The sequence below is a fragment of the Notolabrus celidotus genome, chromosome 22, assembly GCF_009762535.1.
Source record: "Notolabrus celidotus isolate fNotCel1 chromosome 22, fNotCel1.pri, whole genome shotgun sequence".
Classification (NCBI taxonomy): Eukaryota; Metazoa; Chordata; class Actinopteri; order Labriformes; family Labridae; genus Notolabrus; species Notolabrus celidotus.
In genome coordinates this window covers 23122659-23142649 of record NC_048293.1, presented here as the reverse complement: position 1 = coordinate 23142649, position 19991 = coordinate 23122659, and the positions used below count along the sequence as shown (strand labels likewise).

Here is a 19991-nt window from a genome sequence, read left to right as displayed (position 1 = left end):
ATAAGGAGTAATATTTAGATTTACAGTTTTTTTGGATTACAGCTAAATATTTAGTACAAAGCTCACTAGCAGCGGAGTTAAAGATGTTCTAGTTTCCTCCTGCCTCACTGGTCCTTGGTTTACAGTCTGCAAAACAAAACCACAACGTCTCCATTGATGGCTTCCAGACAGGGGACCGGGATAGCAGCGAGAGCGCTGTGGGCCTCTGACCATATTATCTGCACAGGGAGATCTCGCATGTCATACTGGTAGCTGTTTACATCCTCCCTCTGGCAACCCGACTACGGCGTCCAATGTTCTCAACGCTGCCATAGCCAGACTCCAGACAGACCGCAAGAGTGCCCTCTTCCTGATCTCAGGGGACTTCTACCATGTATTTATTTTCTACAGAGCTTATTTTGTCTTCTGTGCATACTTTTATTATCATTATTTCATTGTATTGCATTCATATCTTGTGAATTACTTTCTTCTATTAATATTATTTGATATTTTTACTTATTGCATATAGGAGCAACTGTAATGACTTAATTTCCTCAAGGGATAAATAAAGTATTTCTGATTTCAGATTTTTCAAATTTTTCTGATTACAAACACGGCACAGATGGAAAGTTCTGGAATCTGTCTGTGTTACAGACTGCCAGAGTAATATACAGACATTATAAATAAGGTTTCAACATGTGTACATTACTCAATCTGAACAACTGGACTGAAGGGAGGAAGCTGCTGGCACACCTTCATCACAGCAGACTACACACAAACACATGAAGAGAGTGAATTCAGGAGTTTAAACATTGACCTGAAGAGGGCAGCAGTGCGCCTTTGATGTGTCTAACCTACCATGACCACCGAAGAAGAAGAAGAATAAGAAGAAGAAGAAGAAGTTGATCACGTGACAAAACAAAGGTTTTAGCTTTAGTCCCAGTTCTTCTCTTCACTCAAACCGGCACTAAAGCAGGTAAAACATGTATTTATCATAGGTGTTTATTCTGTATCGATTACAGTTTGTAGTTTTAGATAAGTGACGTGCCTGCTCTCGTCATCAGTGACGTGAACCCGGAAGAGCTACATCCTGGCTGCTCGGCTAGTTAGCATTAGCTGCTGCTTCACTAAACTCCACAGAGGAACTTGAAGATAAGATAAGATATACTTTATTTGTTTCCCATTGAGGGAAATTATTTTGTTACAGCAGCTTACAACACGGGACAGGGGAATACAACAATGTACTAACATAGTTAAAAAATATAATAACAATAATAATAGCAATGACAAGGATAAAATAAAATAAAATAAAATAAAATAAAATATGGCAACTATTACAGATATATACACACTATGTTCACTTCTATCTGATAAATAGATAAGGTAAGTTATTGCACCAGGTTATTTAAAAACGAACATACACAGAAAAGTGAGAATGGAGTTTAACTCAACAACGACCTGATGGAATGATGGAATAATCCACAGTTATAGATTATTCTGTCAGTTATTTCATCACTAAATGATGATTAATCCATCTGTAATACCTCAGGAGTGTTGAAGTGATTTTATAACCAGACTAATGATAGTTACTGTAAACAAGGAGGGATGATTCAAGAATAAAAATCTGTTTAAATATATTTTATTATTATGAAAGAGGATTAGGACCGCTGAAAGGATGATTTGAAAAGGCAAATAAAAAAAAGAAAGGTTTGCATTTTATTTTTTATTCTGAAAAAATGTTTAAAACTTTTTGAAAAAATGTTTTTTCTGAATTTTGTAGAGAAGTAATTATTGTTTTATTCTGAGGACAAAGTGAGAATGTCAGGCGAGGAAGCTCAAAATTATTTTTAAAAAGTTATATTCTTTGTTTATTTCTGAGAATAAAGTGAACATTCTGAGAAAAAGATTAAAATCCGAACTTTTTTTATTTTATTTTTTATGAATTTTGTAGAGCAGTAATTATATTTTGATTGGGAGAAAAAGTCAGAATGTTCGAGAGCGGGCGAGCACAACATTTTTTTAATGAGTTACTTTTTTGAATTTCTGAGATAAAAGTCAAAGATTAAAGATTAATCTCACAAATTCTCAGACTTTTGTACGGATTTTAAAATTTGAGATGAAAGTCAGAATTACGACTTTATCTCAGATTTTTAAAATTTACACATTCATTTTTCTTTTTTGCTCTCCTGTCCTACACATATTTTTTAATATTATGCTTTTTCATGTCTTGTAAATATATATTAAGTTGGTCAAAGTTTCACACTGTGAGGTAAACGTGCGTTGGAGTAATGCCACTCAGAGACTGCAGGCCTCTCTGTCTCACAGGACTTCTGCAAGATTTGCTCAATTCACGCGTCCGCCGAAATAGTTCTTGAAGATTCCCCACCTGTTGCTCATAAAACCTTTTTATAATCAGTCTTTCTTTTCTTATAAAGCAAACACGATGAGGCTGGTGATCCTGGACGACTACGATCTGGCCAGTGAGTGGGCAGCAAAATACATCCGCAACAGAATCATCCAGTACAGACCCTCGGCTGAGAGATACTTCACTCTGGGCTTACCTACAGGTGAGAGTCACACAAACAGGACTCAGGCTGTGGAAGGATTAGTTACTGAGTTAGATTAGGCAGAACACATTGAACCTGCTACAACTACACCTCTCAGCAGATATGTGTCTAACATGAGTCTGGTCCTGCTGGAGGTTTCTGCCTGTTAAAGGAAGTTTGTCCTTGCCACTGTAGCTTGCTAAATGCTGCAAAGTGCTCTGCTCATGGTGGATTAAGATGAGATCAGACTGAGTCCTGTCTGTAAGATGGGACTGGATCTGATTCGTTCTTCATGTTGGGTCTTTGTTAATAATAGAACATAGAGTACGGTCTAGACCTGCTCTGTTTGGAAAGAGTCTTCAGCTAACATTGTGATTTGGTGCTTTATAAATAAAGATTGATTGAATGTGTCCCCTCTCTTTCAGGAAGTACTCCGTATGGCTGCTACCAGAAGTTAATTGAATATTACAGAAATGGAGATATTTCCTTCAAACATGTGAAAACCTTCAACATGGATGAATACGTAGGTGAGCAACTAATCCCGCCGAGTTCATGAGAATATTTGGTTGCACATTATCACTTCTTATCCTTTCACCGTTAGCCGTTAGCCGACCCCACAAAGCAGGTTTATAAACAACAGAAACTGACCAAAGTGAGAACAAAAATAAAAGACACAAAATCCAGCAGAAACACTCAAATATTAAAACAATAGAACACAAATAGAGCGGGGCTAAACAGTATTAAAGGTGGAAGTAAAGGACAGCTGTCACGCTGAGCCAAACGCCGAGGATCGAAAGGGTGTTTCAAGCTTTAAAGGTACAGTTCAGAGTTTCTGAAGTGTGGTCTTCTTAACTTCCACCTACACCAGCCACGTTACAGCCTGCGGTGGACTTGTCAGCTGTTTATGTCTGCAGGCTTTGAAAGAGAGAACCAAACTGAAAGGTGTTAAAAACTGATGAAATGCAGTGAGCAGTAATATTGGTGAGTGTTATGATAACGCAGTGCAGTAAATAAAGACGTACTTCAGGGTGCATGTTGTACTCAGTTTGACACATGTGGGCAACGCGTCCTGACTCCAAAAGGCTTTATCTACCTCTGAATGAGCACCAGGACTTAAGACCAAGACCTCCAGCCAACAGGTGAAATGTAAGCAATGGGGATGTACATCTCAAGTATTTTACGTGATCGATCTTTGGAACTTTGAACGATCAATAATCAATTAAAGCTGGGGTTGGTAATCAGATTTAGATCCACTTTTTGTTATACTGGTTAAAATGATTTTTATGTCCTAATGGTAATCAATACATAATGTGTTCTTAAAAATGAGTGAAAAAAAGCTGCTATCTACAGCTGGAGTAAACCTGGGAAAACACCAACCAATCACCGTATTTTGGGTCCCCAAATTTTAAACCAATCAAATCCCGTCCTGCCGTTCTGCCCGCCTCCTACACGTACATTTCCCCGGCGTTCACTCCCTGTCCCCGTCCCCTGCCTCTGCTTCCCCTGACTCTACTGACTGCCCCTCTCGCTCAACGTCTGGCCTGTCCTCTCTGACCCGATGAGGTGCTTTGCTCAGGACTGTAGTCCTGATCAGAGTCTAAAAAGCTCTCACCACAGGGGCAAAAGAATTAATGACATTTAAAAAGTCCTACAGAAAATGTAGACGCTGTAGGGATGACGAGCCGAGTCGTGAACACGTTGATCTTTAATAACCGGTCACTGTCGGCCGTGATCACACCAACCAACAAAACAACAATCAATGTTTGAATGAATGAAGAACTTCTCCTCTTGTCTCTCCTCTCTCCCACTCGCACACTCTACACCTCTCCTGATGCCTTCACTGACTGTCAACACTGTAGGAATTAAGAACCTCTACACTGAACACATTTAACAAACAGTAGAGCTGTTACAGTGTTACATGTGTTATAACTTTTCTCCTGATATCGTGTCACCAGTACAACTGGATAATGCTAGCATGACAGTTGTGAGTACTAACAGCAGCCATGTTTGTTTGTGTTTTTAACTTTCACTATGAGAATGTTTTGGTGAGGACCGGTTTTGAATCAGTCACCATTACATGGTCGCAAATCAGCGGCGCTCGTGCATGTGAGCTGGGGCCGTCATTTTGGAGGAGCTCTGAGGGTAGGAGGGGAGGGGTTAGACGGAGTCCTGAAGACATGCTACATTCAAATTCATGCTAGTTTTCTGAGACTACCAACCCTAGCTTTAATTCATAAAAAAACGTTAAAATAAAAAAAGTTTTCCATCAAAAACAATGCCAAATGCGTTTTTCCCCCTGAATCAAATTTTGCTTCAGGACACAATGTATATAACTGACAGTATCGAATATCTACGGATCTTATTGAGGTGTTCAAAACGTTAAACACGCTGAATATCAAAGTGTGGAGCAGGCTCATAATCTCTGCGGACACACAGCCATAAAAGTGAAGACTACTTTTATTTCCTTTCTGTCAGCATAAACCTCAGATTTAGTATTTCTCTTTAATGCAAGAAAGAAATTCCAAGGCACTGTAATGTAATGCTTTCATTTTTATTTGCAATATTTACATAGTTCAATAACACCCTACAAGGATCGAATCCTTGTTCTGGCGCGGTCAACAAAAGCTGCGATTCTCCTGCAGACTCTGGAAAACCACTTTGGCCTCTTCTTCTTGCCACCAGAGGGAGCTGTGGTCTCGGCAGGGGGGTCAGTTAGTGTAGCTTCACCACCTGGTTTCTCGCTGTCAGAGCTGAGAGGTGGTTCCTCTTCAGGTGAGCTGGGCTCTGGTTCTTCTGCCTGAGACTCTTTGAATTGAGCCCGGTTAGAGGACCAGGAGTCTTCATAGTCCCAGCAGAGGTGACAGGGGGTTTCTTCCTCTAAAAGCTGGGACTCTGTGTCCCTGTGAGAAGAGTTTTTTTCTCCATTAGAAAACCCGGAGTCTTCATAGTCCCAGTAGAGGTGACAGGGTGTTTCTCTCACTAAAAGCTGGGACTCTGTGTCCCTGTGAGAAGAGTTTTTTTCTCCATTAGAAAACCCGGAGTCTTCATAGTCCCAGTAGAGGGGACATGGTGTTTCTCCCTCTAAAAGCTGGGACTCTGTGTCCCTGTGAGAAGAGGTTTTTTCTCCATTAAAGGACCAGGATTCTTCATAGTCCCAGTAGAGGGGACATGGTGTTTCTCCCTCTAAAAGCTGGGACTCTGTGTCCCTGTGAGAAGAGGTTTTTTCTCCATTAAAGGACCAGGATTCTTCATAGTCCCAGTAGAGGGGACATGGTGTTTCTCCCTCTAAAAGCTGGGACTCTGTGTCCCCGTCACTGGAGCCTTCTGCAGCCCAGAGAGGAGGTGGATCTCCAGCCGAATGCCAGGAGTCTGAAGCTTCATGGCGGGGGTCAGTGGCTGCTGCCCTGTTGGGTGACCCAGTTGTGGGACCATCCTCAGGGGAGAGGGGTGTCATGTCTGCGCAACAGGACCCAGGATCTTGGCAGATACTCATCATGAGGACTTGTGAGTTATTCAGGCTAGATGGAGTAAAACAACAATCAATCAATCATCCAGCATCTTGTGTTATCTACCAAACAAACACAAGCCTCTTTCACACTCCTGGACACCCTCCTGATTCTAAACAGGCGAGGTTCAGGTCTGAGCAGCACGCTCCTGCAGGTATCCGGGCCTGGGTGACCCTTAATGATCTGAGTGAATGTGTGATAGTGGTTTCTCAGTCACTTACTAGTCTGGGTGCTGGGTCAGGTGGGCCATTTTGATAAATGGATGCTGCAGAGCTTGATGGGGCGTGATTCTTTGGGACCCATCAAGGTGCAGCAGACCTTTCATGAGGTCCACAAAAGCCCTCCTATCCTCAGTTTCTGCAGGGCCCTCATCTGGATAAAACTGGATTTGGAGACAGATTCAGGTGCGTTAGACTTCACAGAGACAGATCAGTGACTCATGTTGATTCAGTCTGCACTCAGTGAGCACAGAGAGTACCTACATTCACCAGAGCATCCAGAGAGCTCGGCAGATCGATGCAGCTGTGACGATCTTCAGCTTTAAATCCGTTCACAGCTGCGTACTCCTCAGGAGTCTAAATGAAGAAAATACATGAGTTATTTAAAAGAGTTCAACTGAAGTCTTTAACTAACTCAAACAAAGAAGAGCGTGGTTACTCTACCAGAAGTCTCCATTTTGGAGCGCCAGCAGCCTCCTCCTCGGTGAAAAAGAAACAAGTGTACCTGCCAGCACGGAGCTGGTGGTCCTCAGGCTGACCCAAAACCTCCACCATGCACCTCATCTGCAGTCAGAACAAACACAGTCACATCACCTGACATCCTGTGCAAGACTCTGAGCTGTTTAAGGAAGCCTACATACCATTTGATAATCACAATTGACTGGGAAGAGGTTCTCGGCGAGGAAGAGGTAGGCTAGGACGCAGCCTACTCCCCAAACATCTATAGCCTCCGTGATCTCCAGGCCGAGGGCAACCTCTGGAGCCCTGAAGAGGAGGACAAGAACCACAACATGTCATTTTATGGACAGTCTTTGAGAAACAAGAGGACAACAAGGGTGTTTACATGAAAGACTAAACATGCCTGTATCCGAGAGGTTGGATCTCCATCCCAGGCTGGACTTTGGAGGCTGGGATGGCCTCGCCAAAATCTATTAGTTTGATCCTGAGGGCCTGGTCCAGCTCGTTGATTACCAAGATGTTATCAGGTTTTATGTCGGTATGCAATATGCCAAGAGTCTTTAGGGCATCCAAGGCCACAAAGAGCTGCAGAGACCACACAGAAAGGTTCAGTTTTACATTCACGGCTGCGTACGGTCTGCGTTGATCTGTGGGAGCAGATACAGCAGATGATACAGGCTCTGTACGACAATGTTAAACTACCTGCTTTGCCATTGGCCTGATCTCATTCAGGAACATGGATTCCCAATCATGGTTGGAGAGCAGGTCGTAGAGATTCATTTGGAGCATCTCGAATGCGAGGCAGGTTCGTCCCATGTGGGTGAACTGCTCAAAAAACTTCACCAAATTGGTGGCATCTGGATTTAGCACTGAGAGGACCTTTAAGATGGTCACCTGAGGAGACAGAACAACAGTTTGTGTACCGTCGGCCTTCTTATGGAGCAGTATAACAGAGTCTGTAATATGTAGTGATGAGCAGATGAATCTATTGATGTGTTGTAGGAATCAAAAGAAGTCTGAGACTTTACCTCTTTCTCAGTGTCCAGGATCAAACCAGGATCCTTTTTCAGGATCTTAATGGCGACGACCTCTTTGGTTTGGAGGTTTTGGCACCTGGCCACCTGGCCGAAGCACCCCTCGCCTATGAACTCCAGTACGGAGTACTCTGCCTGGCCGCCACAAAGGGTCTGACCGGCCTTGATGTCAGGCTCTGTTACAGTAACTGAAGAGAGAACATGTGACGTCAGTGTGTGAGCGTGGGAGACATTGTCAAGTTAAGAAACAAACACAAAGTATGAACGTTTTAAGAAGAGAAGAGCTGAGATCACATCAGTACTTTAGTCATTTCAAAACCTGAGCAAGTTTAATATAATCCCACTCTTCAGTCGAGACAGTTTCTTTACATTTTATAGTTCGTACTGATTTATTTCAAGAAGATGCGTTAGATATTTGAACATCCTGAAAACGTTTTCTAAGAACAATTCACCAAACGACCAACGAGTAAAATCCTGCAGTTTAAAGCACTGCTACAAAAAACATCTTAGTTTATGTTGCATCTCAATGTTAGTCTTTAAATGCACCTTTAAACATCACGTTTGTTCTCTCAGGGTGAGATTTTCCCAGATAATGAATACTGTCACTCTCCTAGTTCACATATTTAATTTAAAGCACAATCATGGTGTATTTGAGTCTTACCAGTGGTCATTTCTCCAGTTATTTCCTAGTTTAAGGTCCAAAGACGTAAAATGAACCTTGACGTTTGAATCTTTGTAAATTCACAATAAATCGCTCTCTCTCAACAACAAACACAGCTCTCCTCTCCGATAAATCTCTCCACACTCAGAGTAAATCTACCGGACTCCTATTTATAAGATTTCTGCCTCATTATGATGTAAACAGTGTAGGACCCACACCTCTGTTCTGTCATAATGACACTTTAGAACTCAGAGGTTAAAAAATCTGCAGCAGAAACATGTTTTTATTCAAACAGTCTCCTGATTTAAAATGTTTTTACTGATTATTCAATGTGTCCAAAAATCACCTGCTACTATAAAGAGGGTTTGCTTTAGTGCTGTCTGAATTAGGTGTTCATCTACAATGCTTTGTGTAGAGTGTGCAACATATGGTCACTAACCCAAACAATAAATACCCACATAAAATCTAACTCTCTGAGAGTCAAAGAAACAGAAAAGTGAATATTTTATGACATTTTCACCAAATTTAAAGCTCCAGTGAGGAACTTTCGTCTGCTTGTGAAACAGACTGACATTAAAGGGTAACTCTCACTCCCTTCAGTCTCTCTGACTCCTCAGACAAATCAATGAAGAAAGTTTTAATGAGGAAATATCGCCACTTGTTGTTCTGTCTGAACCGCTGCAGGGTAATCTGTTAAAGCTTACTAGCTTGCGCCATAATTAAATGAACGTTTGTATTTTAACTTCAAAGCCTAATCAGCTGGTATCCAGAGCCGATCAGCGGCGTCAGTAGCCAGTGAACCGGGGACATGATTGGCGTGCTAATGCTAACCACGGTTAGTTCGCTTGCTACGTACGTCCACTAAGCTTTCACAGAGCGACAGAGACTATTCGAGGATCCGGAGAGGGCGAGAGCTGCACCAAGTCCTTCACAGAGTGCTATAGCAGCCTGTGGAGTGACTGTGCCGTATCATACTGGATACACTACTAGCTGAATCACTAAAGTCACAGTGAATATTAATCTGTGTAATCCTCAGTCCACTTCACCTCCCAGTTTGTCGAGCCGGGTGAAGTGTGTTTTATAGGATTCAGTGTCAGCCGTTGGAAAAGAATGGCAGTCTCTGCGCATGTTTTTAACACAATTTGAGGAATTTTAGTACTTTATCCTCACCTGCTGGGATCGAGACCCAAATTGTTTAAGAGTTATACTATTAGCAAGAAAGGTACTTTATTGATCCCCAGGGGGGAAATTCAATTTTTTCACTCATGCTATTTTTGGACATGCTACACATACAGTTTTTTGGTATATACATACAATGCACACACATGCAGTGAACATGCTTAGGGAGAGATGTCAGAGTGAGGATGCTGCCATCAACCAGCGCACCCCGAGCAGTTGGGGGTTTGGTGCCTTGCTCAAGGGCACCTCGGCAGTGCCCAGGCAAGTGAACCAGCACCTCTCCAGCCACCAGTCCACTTGCCAAACTTCGTCCATACTGGGACTCGAACCGGCGGTCTTTGGTTCCCAAGCCAAGTCCCTATGGACTGAGCTACTGCCGCCCCCAGATAGATACTAGGGATGTCAATTTCATGTATTCTGTTAACGATCAATTATCCATCAATCATTAAAAAACACGTAAACGTTTTCCGTCAAAAACAATCCTGAATGCGTTTTTCCGCTGAATCAAATTTTCCTTCACGGCACAATGTATATAACTGATAGTGTTGAATATCTACAGATCGTATTGAGGTGTTCAAAATGTTAAACACGCTGAATATCAACATGTGGAGCAGGCTCATAATCTCCGTGGACACATAGTCATAAAAGTGAAGGCTCAGACTTCAACAAGGGAACTGAACAGAAACATATTTCAGACTCAGTGTCCAGTTTTCTGTCTACTCGTTCTTATTGAGATAAATAAGCCTGTGAACGTGGTCAGGTGTCAGCCGGGAGCGCAACAGGGTCAGAATCAGTCCGGCGGCGGCGGAGAAAGAAAGCGCTCATGGAGACCTGTCACTCAGCCGCAGCCCCCAGCTGAGCGTGTCCGCTGTGCCCAACACCTTCAGTCAGCTGATTCACATCGACACATGCTTTAAACTTAAAACACCTCCCTGATAGCTGAACCAAATATGAGACCACATGATGTTTGTTCCACATGATAGAAAATCCAAACAAAAGATGTGTTTGAGTAAGTTCTTAACAATCAGTTGATCCATACTCCGTTAATTGTTGACATCCCTAGTGAACATGCGTCTCTGTCTGCAGGTCTACCTCGTGCTCATCCAGAGAGCTATCACTCCTACATGTGGAACAACTTCTTCAAGCACATCGACATTGATCCAGCCAACGCTCACATCCTGGATGGAAACGCAGACGACCTGGAGGCAGAGTGTGAAGCCTACGAGCAGAAGATCTCAGAGGCCGGAGGGATCGAGCTGTTCGTCGGAGGTCAGCCGCGGGATGTTTGCTCTTATCTCTCTTGTGTGAAGAAGAGCATCTCTCTCAGACTTTGTCTCCTGTCTCTCCGTAGGTATCGGCCCTGACGGCCACATAGCGTTCAATGAGCCCGGCTCCAGCCTCGTTTCCAGGACCAGAGTGAAAACCCTGGCCAAGGACACCATCGTGGCCAACGCCAGATTCTTTGGCAACGACCTCTCCAAGGTTCCCACCATGGCTCTGACTGTGGGTGTAGGGACTGTGATGGATGCTAAGGAGGTTGGGCTCAGCTTCATTCCTCCATTAGAACAATCTAATACAACTGTTTAAAGATGCTCTGCACCGTGGTTCACAAATCTCTACAACGTGCAGAGAAACGCAGTTTGTAGTTCGAGTAGTAGCAGGTCAGCAGTCTGTTCAGGCCTCATATCTTTAAGACGAGCTTCTAGTTTAGATAACTGATTGACTTCTTCTGGCGTCACTGATAAATATATCTGAGTGGGATCAGCGTATAATGATGTTCCTCTGTCTTCGGTTCAGGTGATGATTCTGATCACCGGAGCTCACAAAGCCTTCGCTCTGTACAAAGCCATAGAGGAGGGAGTGAACCACATGTGGACCGTGTCGGCCTTCCAGCAGCATCCACGCACCATCTTTGTTTGTGACGAAGACGCCACGCTGGAGCTACGAGTCAAAACAGTCAAATACTTCAAAGGTAACAGAAACTTCTCCTGCTGTTGTCTCATCTCCTCTCTACTGATGTCAGAGCCAGAGATTTTTAAAGCTTAAGACAGACTCAGACTCCAAAATAATTTTTTGCATGATAGAAAGAGGATCTCTAAATCCCTTTCCCCCCCAGTACCATCCACTCCTGTAATCTACACATGCAGGCCCAGACTTCAGTATGAGGAGTGTTCTGGTGTCTGTTTGTTGACCAATCAAGTGTCAGCAGGTAAAAACAGTCTGTATGGAGAGCAAAAGCAGGAGGAACACAATCCAGCGTGATCCCGGCTCCCATGGTCGTTAGTCTGAGGAGGATTTCTTTCTCTCTCTAAACAGATATCTGCATGAAGAGCAGCTAACAATCTGTTCTAGATCAAACATTTACACTGAGACACAAATCTGCTTGATGCTGTGTCACTAAAGACAATCAGCGTTGAGATTTCCCGACTTCCTGGAACGCAGCATCACAAATGATGGATCCCACCTCCATTCAACAAACAAACATTGTAACAGTAGTTTTCCTCTCCTCTTGAGGACAGACCTGACAAAGCTAGACTTTTGACTTTTGACTAATCTGCTTCATGATGTTATTATTTCAGCAAACTTAAGACCCGTTAATTACAAGAACATCACAAGAACATCAGTTTCTGTTTCAGGTTCATACCACTGAAGGAAGCCAGAGGGAAGCCTCTGTGGAACTGTTTACAGTGAAACTGAGACTCAGTAGAAACAGATGAACGGGAGCTCCTCTGGGGGATGTAATGAACCAAGAAATGACAGTTTCTATGCAGACATATCTTTGCTCCACTTTTGAACACGGTCGATCCTAAACGAGAGCTCAGACAGCTTCTTCTTCTTCTGCAGAACTTTGTGTCCTGATTCTGTTTGTTTGTTTTCTTTGAAGGTTTGATGCATGTGCATAATAAACTGGTGGACCCGGTGCTCAGCATGAAGGAGCAGTGAGACAGAGAAGATCACCTCTGAAGGGAGCGGACGACCGCCAAACATCCAACATGGATAGACTGCCTTCTTCTGGTACTGTTCACAGACTGTTGGGAGGTGTTCAGGTCTTTAATGGGGCGGTGTGCTGTGTTTAAAATGTGGTCAATCAAAGAAAGCTACACTTGTCTCTGGAGGATTTTCCTCTGAAGCTCTTTTATTTTGAAGGGATGGTATCGGTTTAATATTTGAATCACTTCTTGAGGTCTCAGTTTTTATAGACGGCGTACAGAAGAAGGTTAATGATGTTTGCTTTGTGAGATAACTCCCGGCTGTCTGTGCTCTCAGTGGATGAAACCTCATACATGTGAAGACGCTGGCTTCTGTCAAACCGTATGATCTGATGTAGTTTACATGTTTGTATCGGGGGAATGTGAAGGCCGGCTTCCCTCGCTGTTACACTTCAAGCTGCTTTACGAGTGCACAGTTCACTCCTGCAACGTTTGTAATGTCGTGTCCTGTTTGAAGAGGGACGTCTGTGTTTGAACCTCAGACCTGCTTCTGATTTTCCCTGTAGACTGCTTCGACCTGATGGTCAGAGTGAGAGGAGCTGTGAAGGCAAATTTCAGGGTTGCATTAAAAGTTGAATTAATCAAATGAATCCAGAACTTTTGTACCTGTTAATCCGAGTTTTAATCTCACAGGCTCTCAGGTCTTAATCCTCCTGGGGTGAGTGTAAACTAAGTCACGGCTGGACTACGCTACAACCGACTCTTTGACCCGAACTTAAACCGAGCCTGACTGAGACCTGGTCTTATCACGCAGCTTCACATAAACATTTGAGGAGCCCTGCCATGTAGCACACTTCTATTCGCTCTCTTTTCCAATGGAAACATCTGCTGAGGGTGTGGATAACAAAAAACACACACAGCAAAAAACAGAAACTCAGAGAGGTGTTTGCAGGACGAATAAACGTCCTCTCTGTGAAACTGAACGCCAACACAAACAAACTGGAGAAACTGGCGAGGTCTGTTATCAAAGCTGTCGTCATAAAGCAGCCGAGTCATCGACAGCGTTTAGGAGAGTCCCTCATTTGAACTGAGCGCCACGTCTCTTAAAACCTGAGAGCGATCAGGACCTGCAGGGCCGGGACAGCACCCTGTTTTTGAGGGGAGAGCTCTTTGATGAATCCAACAGACTACTTACTTTGTCCACAAGGGGGCGCCTCAATCCAAAGAAAGTGAAACAGCCTCACAGTTGCCTTTAATTACATTTTTTGTTTGATATTTTATGGGACAAAAATAATTTTTTTGTCTCCATAATCATCAACTGAGTCCGAAAGGTATTTTGTTTGACAATTAAACTCAAACTCAACTTTATTTATATATCACCTTTCATACATATAAACATGCAGCCCAAAGTGCTTCACTAAATAACAGAGAGACAGACAACAGCAATGCTAAAATTAAAAAAAGCCTTATTATAAATAAAATACTTACAAATCAATAAAATCAATAAAATAAGTAAGAGTGGAAAGAAATGTTCAAATAAGGTAGTGTTGATAAGATCAGATGAATACAGGAAATAAGGTATAGATAAATAATTAAATAAATGTTAAAGCAATGATTTCAAATAATAATCAAAGTTCTCCACCTTTATTTCCTGTAGTCCAGCCTGCATCCAGCCCTCTGCAGGGATGCTGGATCAGAGTTATCCTGATCCTACTCTGAAGGTTTCGATGACACAAATGGATTTCAGTCTAGATACGAACCACGACTGGGTCACCTGATGAACCTGATTTCATAATCCTGTAGCCTTAGTTCAAGATTTGATTCAATCTTCTGTCTGTAATCTGATCAGATTACTTTACACGCCTGAGTAAGAACTTTGTGAATGCTCGCTCTGAGACTTTCTGTCACACACGGCTCAACAAAGACCTTCACTGCTCAGCTGTTCAGTCGGGTTTGACATGCGTTAGTATTTGGATTCAGGATGTCTCTGTTCACAAAGTGTCAGTATCTTTATTTTAACAATGCAAAGCTGTGACCACATTCCTTCTCTTCTTCTCCTCTGAAGTCACTCCTCCTGTTCGTCAGGCTGTTACACTTCTTTCCTCTTGCTCCTGTTTTTGCACATGAACTCGTTTTTAACTCTTTGTTTTGTTACAACAATAAAAGTTTGCTACGACCCGTCTGATCCGTGCTTCTGTTTGAAACCTAAAGCTGTTTGTCCCTCTCTTTATGGATGAGTACAGTGGCAGCAGGACAACATACAAGACTTCACCAAGAGGACAGACATATATGTAGTTTGAGAAAAATAAAGAACAGAAATATATACTTAAAGAAGTGCACTGAGAAGTGGAATCATGCAGCGTTGTAGTGCAGTTCTTCTCTCCCCCACAGAGGGGCGATGTTTCCTCACATTTAACAGAGATGTTGATTATGATGGAGAGGCAGTGTGAAAAGTAAACCTGAGCAAACACGGACCATAAGAAGCTCCTTAGTAACTTTAAAAAAGATTAACTGCTTGATGTTGTGTGAGATTCTCAGATCGGCTCCTCTGTGAGAAAAAGACGAGCTCTGAAGATCCCGTGGAGAGAAGCCGAAGTGTCAGAGCTGCAGAATGAAGTCACTTGAAGAACACATCAGTGTTTTACAGTAACTGTGAGGATCTGGAGTTTGGGTCATGGTCTGTGTTTGCTGGAGCAGCCCTGAATCAAAAACCCCAGGGACATGTGCCCAACCAGAACTCAGCAGATATTTGATCAATCTAATATTCTAGATATGGATTTTATTTTATTTTAAGTATAGTAAATCAATAATAGTGTAAATTAAATATATTCCCCTACTGTGTGGTTCAGTCCTCTGGCTTGCGAGTGACGTGATAATGTAGCATCCTGTTCAGTAGAGCTCAGACCTGCGTGGATCTTCTGACTCGGAGTCAGTGGGCTGACTACTTCACGAGCCAGAAGGAAACAGGAGCTTCTCGTCACAAGCCTGGTGTGTTTTCTTTTTACCCTGACATGTTTCAACTACAAACTTCCTGCAGTCTTCTTCCCAAGAGTCACGTGATGCTGTTGTGACTCTTCTGTCAGCTGATTTATAGAGGGTTTGGACCACGACGCCGTCGTAGTCCGACAGTCCTTGGGACAGCATGTAGGCCCCCTCATCTTCTGGGCCCTCCTTCCTGATCTCTACAGCCTCCCTTATCCAGCTCTGGTATCTGCTGCTCTCGGAGTGAATGACCTCGGCCCATGATGTGATTCCCTCTCCTGCAGCGCTCTGAGACGTCTGATTTGAGATTTTCTTGATCCTCGTGTGTGCGTGCTCTAGAAGCGTTCACTTTTCCTTGTACCTGTTTCCCCGACGGATGTTATGTTGCAGGAAAGGCATGATATTTCATAAACAACGAGAAGGAGCAACATCAGACTTTTATTTTTGTATCTCTTTTTTATTTGGAAAAGCACATTAGTACAATTTCTTGTGCATGTTACACTTCACATTACAGACTTTCCTTAGTCTGCTGGAGATTCTTCATCCATCGTACAATCACCCCTTCCCTCTGGGAGTTGAGAAGGAAAGGTGTTGGTAATTAGTCCGACCGTCTCTGTCCCTGTCTCTGTCCTGTCTCTGTCCCGTATCTGTCCCGTCTCTGTCCTGTTTCTTTCCTGTCTCTGTCCCGTGTCTATCCCGTCTCTGACCTGTCTCTGTCCTATCTCTGTCCCGTCTCTGTCCCGTCTCTGTCCCATCTCTGTCCCATCTCTGTCCTGTCTCTGTCCAGTCTCTGTCCTGTCTCTGTCCTGTTTCTGTCCTGTCTCTGTCCTGTCTCTGTCCCGTATCTGTCCCGTCTCTGTCTTGTCTCTGTCCTGTCTCTTTCCTGTCTCTGTCCTGTATCTGTCTCTGTCCCGTCTCTGTCCTGTCTCTGTCCTGTCTCTGTCCTGTCTCTTTCTCTGTCCTGTCTCTGTCCCGTCTCTGTCCCGTCTCTTTCCTGTCTCTGTCCTGTCTCTGTCTCTGTCCCGTCTCTGTCCTGTCTCTTTCCTGTCTCTGTCTCTGTCTCTGTCCCGTCTCTGTCCCATCTCTATCCCGTCTCTGACCTGTCTCTGTCCTATCTCTGTCCCGTCTCTGTCCCATCTCTGTCCCATCTCTGTCCCGTCTCTGTCCCATCTCTGTCCCATCTCTGTCCCATCTCTGTCCTGTCTCTGTCCAGTCTCTGTCCCGTCTCTGTCCTGTTTCTGTCCTGTCTCTGTCCTGTCTCTGTCCTATCTCTGTCCCGTCTCTGTCCCGTCTCTGTCTCGTCTCTGTCCCGTCTCTGTCCCGTCTCTGTCCCGTCTCTGTCCTGTTTCTGTCCTGTCTCTGTCCCGTCTCTTTCCCGTCTCTGGCCTGTCTCTGTCCTGTTTCTGTCCTGTCTCTGTCCTGTCTCTGTCCCGTCTCTTTCCCGTCTCTGTCCTGTCTCTGTCCTGTCTCAGTTTGATGCTGCTTATAGTTTCTGTTCTGTGTCTTGATTGTCAGGATGGATGGAGCAAAGAGCGACTTCATCGATGCTCATACTTGTTGACGTCGACCGTAAACATGTCTACATGCTGGGAAACATACACACCAACACACCAGCTCTCATTTCCTGTTTGAAGTCCCTCCCACATCTGTTGCTGTTATTGCCACCACATGGTTTCACTGTAACGTCACACCGAACCTTCACACGGTCTCCTCAGACTCTCTTCAGTTCTGGGTTTAGTGTAGACCAGTTTCCATCAGTTCTATGATATCATCAGATCAGCCTTTAAAGTTGTGAACATGTTGTTTTTAGAGAACACACTGCTTCCTGTTTTCGTCAGCGCACACTCACTGCTGTCCTGCCCGTTTGAATCAGGTTCATGAGTTCACTGTGGCTCAGAGAGTCTGACACAGTAAACAGTGCTGCGTTTGCATTCGGGCACCTCTGAAATTCATGCTACTGATTGAATATGACATGTATAAATACTGAGTAATTACTTTATTATGATGCAGTGAAGCCTGATTAAACAGGCAGCAGGATGAGAGCAGCTCAGCCTCCTCTGTGTTTTGTTTTCTGCTCCGATGGAACGAGCTGACACTTGCTCTTTGCTTCTCTCATTTCAATGTTTGATAGCACAAATAGATTCCAGGCCCCCTCTGAGACACACCACAAGGACACCTAACAGGTGCACACACACACCTCTGCCTGGTCCTATTTAACACCTGTTGGATTGAATCACAACCCAAGAGAAGGCAAGAACGGGGGAACAGGTCTGACAGCAGCTGAGGAGGAGGAGGAGAGCCGTGCACCGCTAAGAGATAAAAATAAAAAGTAGTAGTACAGTTAAAATGGACTCAGTGTACCTGGGTAATGCATGATACGTACAGGTGGAGACCTCTAGTATTAGAAAATGAAGCCAATGCAGAAGATCAAAATCCTGCAGTGCCTGGAGTGTCCACCTGAGGGCGCCACAGAGGAAACACGACAGTGTTTACAACAGAAATGAACATTAAAAAAAAGGCTTTGGTCTCTTTACATCATTCCTCTTTTTAAGTTATGTTTTTTATTGTATAGGAAAGAGACAGGAAGTGTGAGGAGTAGAGAGCGGGGGAAATGGTTGAGGCCGGGAGTCGAACCTGTAAAAAAAATGTGACGAGGACTATAGCATCTGTACATGGGGTGCACGCTTAGGCCGCGACGCCAAAGCGTGGGGGCGGCAGTAGCTCAGTCCATAGGGACTTGACTTGGGAACCGAAGGGTCGCCGGTTCGAGTCCCAGTATGGACGTAGCTTGGCAAGTGGACTGGTGGCTGGAGAGGTGCTGGTTCACTTGCCTGGGCACTGCTGAGGTGCCCTTGAGTACCGAACCCCCAACTTCTTGGGGTGTGCTGGTTGATGAACGCATCCTCAATCTGACATCTCTCCCTACGTGCATGTCCACTGCATGTGTGTGCATTGTATGTATATACCAAAAAACTGTGCATGTAGCATGACAAAAAGTAACACGATTCTGCTAACACACCGCTTTTAAGGTCAAGATAAATATCTGTGACTGATGTGAAATTTCAAGTGCATAAACATTGAGGGGGATAAACAGAGATTTGTAATGGGATGAAACACATCCTGCTATCACTGTTATGAACCAGCAGGAAGCTGATTTACATGATGAGGAGATTGATTAGCACATAGATTAATAAGGCGTCTTTCATCAGTATGTAAAACATGTTCATTCAGCTTCACACCATCGTGAGTAACGTGCTTTTCCAGCTCTCTGATTTCAGGTTAATGTCAGAATTATTACGGGTGCTGTTAGTCAAAAGCATGAAACAGACCTGTTCATGTTGACCTCTCAGAACCTGCAGATCACATGACTGAAGCTGTTACAGTGAATATTCACTGGGCGTGTGGATGGGGGGTCTCAGAGGTCTGACTCACTGTACAGATTGATTTTTGGCAGCAGTGTGAGGCTTCAGGTGAAGAGCGGGGGTCACATGAGTTCTATTGGTCTGTCAGATACTGTCAGGTTACCCTCTGATCACAGACCCAGAAGGAGACTGCTCCATCGCAGTCTGTGTTTATATGCTGTAGAAAACAGGGACAGCCTTCATTCAGTGTGTGCGCAATAAGAGGAGGATATAAACAGGAACATTCACTAACAGGATGTTAGAGCTGTAAATAATATACAATCATGGAAACGCAGAAAACAAGTTTCTGATAGATGTGTCAGAAGAGTGAGATATTAAACGATTGATTGATTGATTGATTGATTGATTGATTGATTGATTGATTGATTGATTGATTGATTGATTGATTGATTTGATTTGATTTGATTTGATTGGTGGTTGGTTGGTTGGTTGGTTGGTTGGTTGGTTGATATTATGTTGACCAGAAGATACAAATATTTGGCCGTCTAGTTGGTTGGTTGTTTCGTTGGTAAGGTTGGTTGGCTGGTTGGCTAGCTGTCTAGTTGATTGGTTGGTTTGGTTGGTTAATTGGCTGACTGGTTGGTCGATAGATTGTTTGGCTAGCTGTATAGTTGCTTGGTTGGTTGATTGGTTGGTTTGTTAATTGGTTGATTGGTTGGTTTGTTAATTGGTTGATTGGTTGGTTGATTGGTTGGTTGATTGGTTGGTTGATTGGTTGGTTGATTGGCTGTTTAGTTGGTAGTTTCTATGGTTGGTTTGATTAGTTTGTTGGTTGGTTGGTTGGTTGTTTGATTGGCTGACTGGTTGGTCGATAGATTGTTTGGCTAGCTGTCTAGTTGATTGGTTGGTTGTTTGGTTGGTTGATTGATTGGTTGGTTGGTTGGTTGGTTGGTTGATTGGCTAGCTGTCTGGTTTGTTGGTTGGTTGGTTGGTTGGTTGGTTGATTAGTTGATAGGTTGATTGGTTGATATTCTTTGACGAAGATATTAAAGAAGATAAATATTGTGACTTCAAGAGTATCCTCCTTAGAATCACAATATCAAAGTGAAACTAAACAAACCCAGAGAGCATCTCA

General features: G+C 43.5%; 3 protein-coding genes across 6 annotated transcripts in view; 1 reads left to right on the top strand and 2 right to left on the bottom strand.

Annotated features, from left to right (window-relative positions):
- Window positions 1-19991, bottom strand: part of LOC117806222 (NLR family CARD domain-containing protein 3-like) — a 435740-nt gene that overhangs the window by 212537 nt on the left and 203212 nt on the right. The window lies entirely within an intron of this gene.
- LOC117806242 (glucosamine-6-phosphate isomerase 2) lies at window positions 828-14694 on the top strand. Its single transcript, XM_034675068.1, has 7 exons — window positions 828-955; window positions 2415-2546; window positions 2951-3052; window positions 10669-10851; window positions 10934-11118; window positions 11380-11554; window positions 12467-14694. The coding sequence occupies exons 2-7, from the start codon at window positions 2423-2425 to the stop codon at window positions 12523-12525; spliced, it is 828 nt and encodes a 275-aa protein (XP_034530959.1). The 5' UTR covers window positions 828-955; window positions 2415-2422; the 3' UTR covers window positions 12526-14694.
- On the bottom strand, window positions 5058-8565 carry LOC117806230 (homeodomain-interacting protein kinase 1-like). Of its 2 annotated transcripts, XM_034675046.1 has the most exons (10): window positions 8404-8565; window positions 7737-7930; window positions 7411-7602; window positions 7112-7293; window positions 6891-7014; window positions 6694-6813; window positions 6514-6606; window positions 6253-6413; window positions 5765-6043; window positions 5058-5662 (listed from the first exon to the last, which is right to left on the bottom strand). In XM_034675046.1, the coding sequence occupies exons 1-10, from the start codon at window positions 8411-8413 to the stop codon at window positions 5110-5112; spliced, it is 1908 nt and encodes a 635-aa protein (XP_034530937.1). In that variant the 5' UTR covers window positions 8414-8565; the 3' UTR covers window positions 5058-5109. The 2 variants fall into 2 exon arrangements, with proteins under 2 accessions (XP_034530937.1, XP_034530936.1); XM_034675045.1 differs by having other exon boundaries at window positions 5058-6043; window positions 8404-8564.

Excerpts from the sequence above, each read along its gene's own strand:
- LOC117806230 (XM_034675045.1), bottom strand. Across the intron at positions 7,603-7,736 it reads TCCTGGACACTGAGAAAGAG|GTGACCATCTTAAAGGTCCT; the intron begins GTAAAGTCTCAG and ends CTGTCTCCTCAG. Across the intron at positions 7,015-7,111 it reads ATCCAACCTCTCGGATACAG|GGCTCCAGAGGTTGCCCTCG; the intron begins GCATGTTTAGTC and ends CCTCCTCTTCAG.
- LOC117806242 (XM_034675068.1), top strand. The coding sequence starts at position 2,423 with ATGAGGCTGGTGATCCTGGACGACTACGATCTGGCCAGTGAGTGGGCA. Across the intron at positions 3,053-10,668 it reads CAACATGGATGAATACGTAG|GTCTACCTCGTGCTCATCCA; the intron begins GTGAGCAACTAA and ends CTCTGTCTGCAG. Across the intron at positions 10,852-10,933 it reads GATCGAGCTGTTCGTCGGAG|GTATCGGCCCTGACGGCCAC; the intron begins GTCAGCCGCGGG and ends GTCTCTCCGTAG.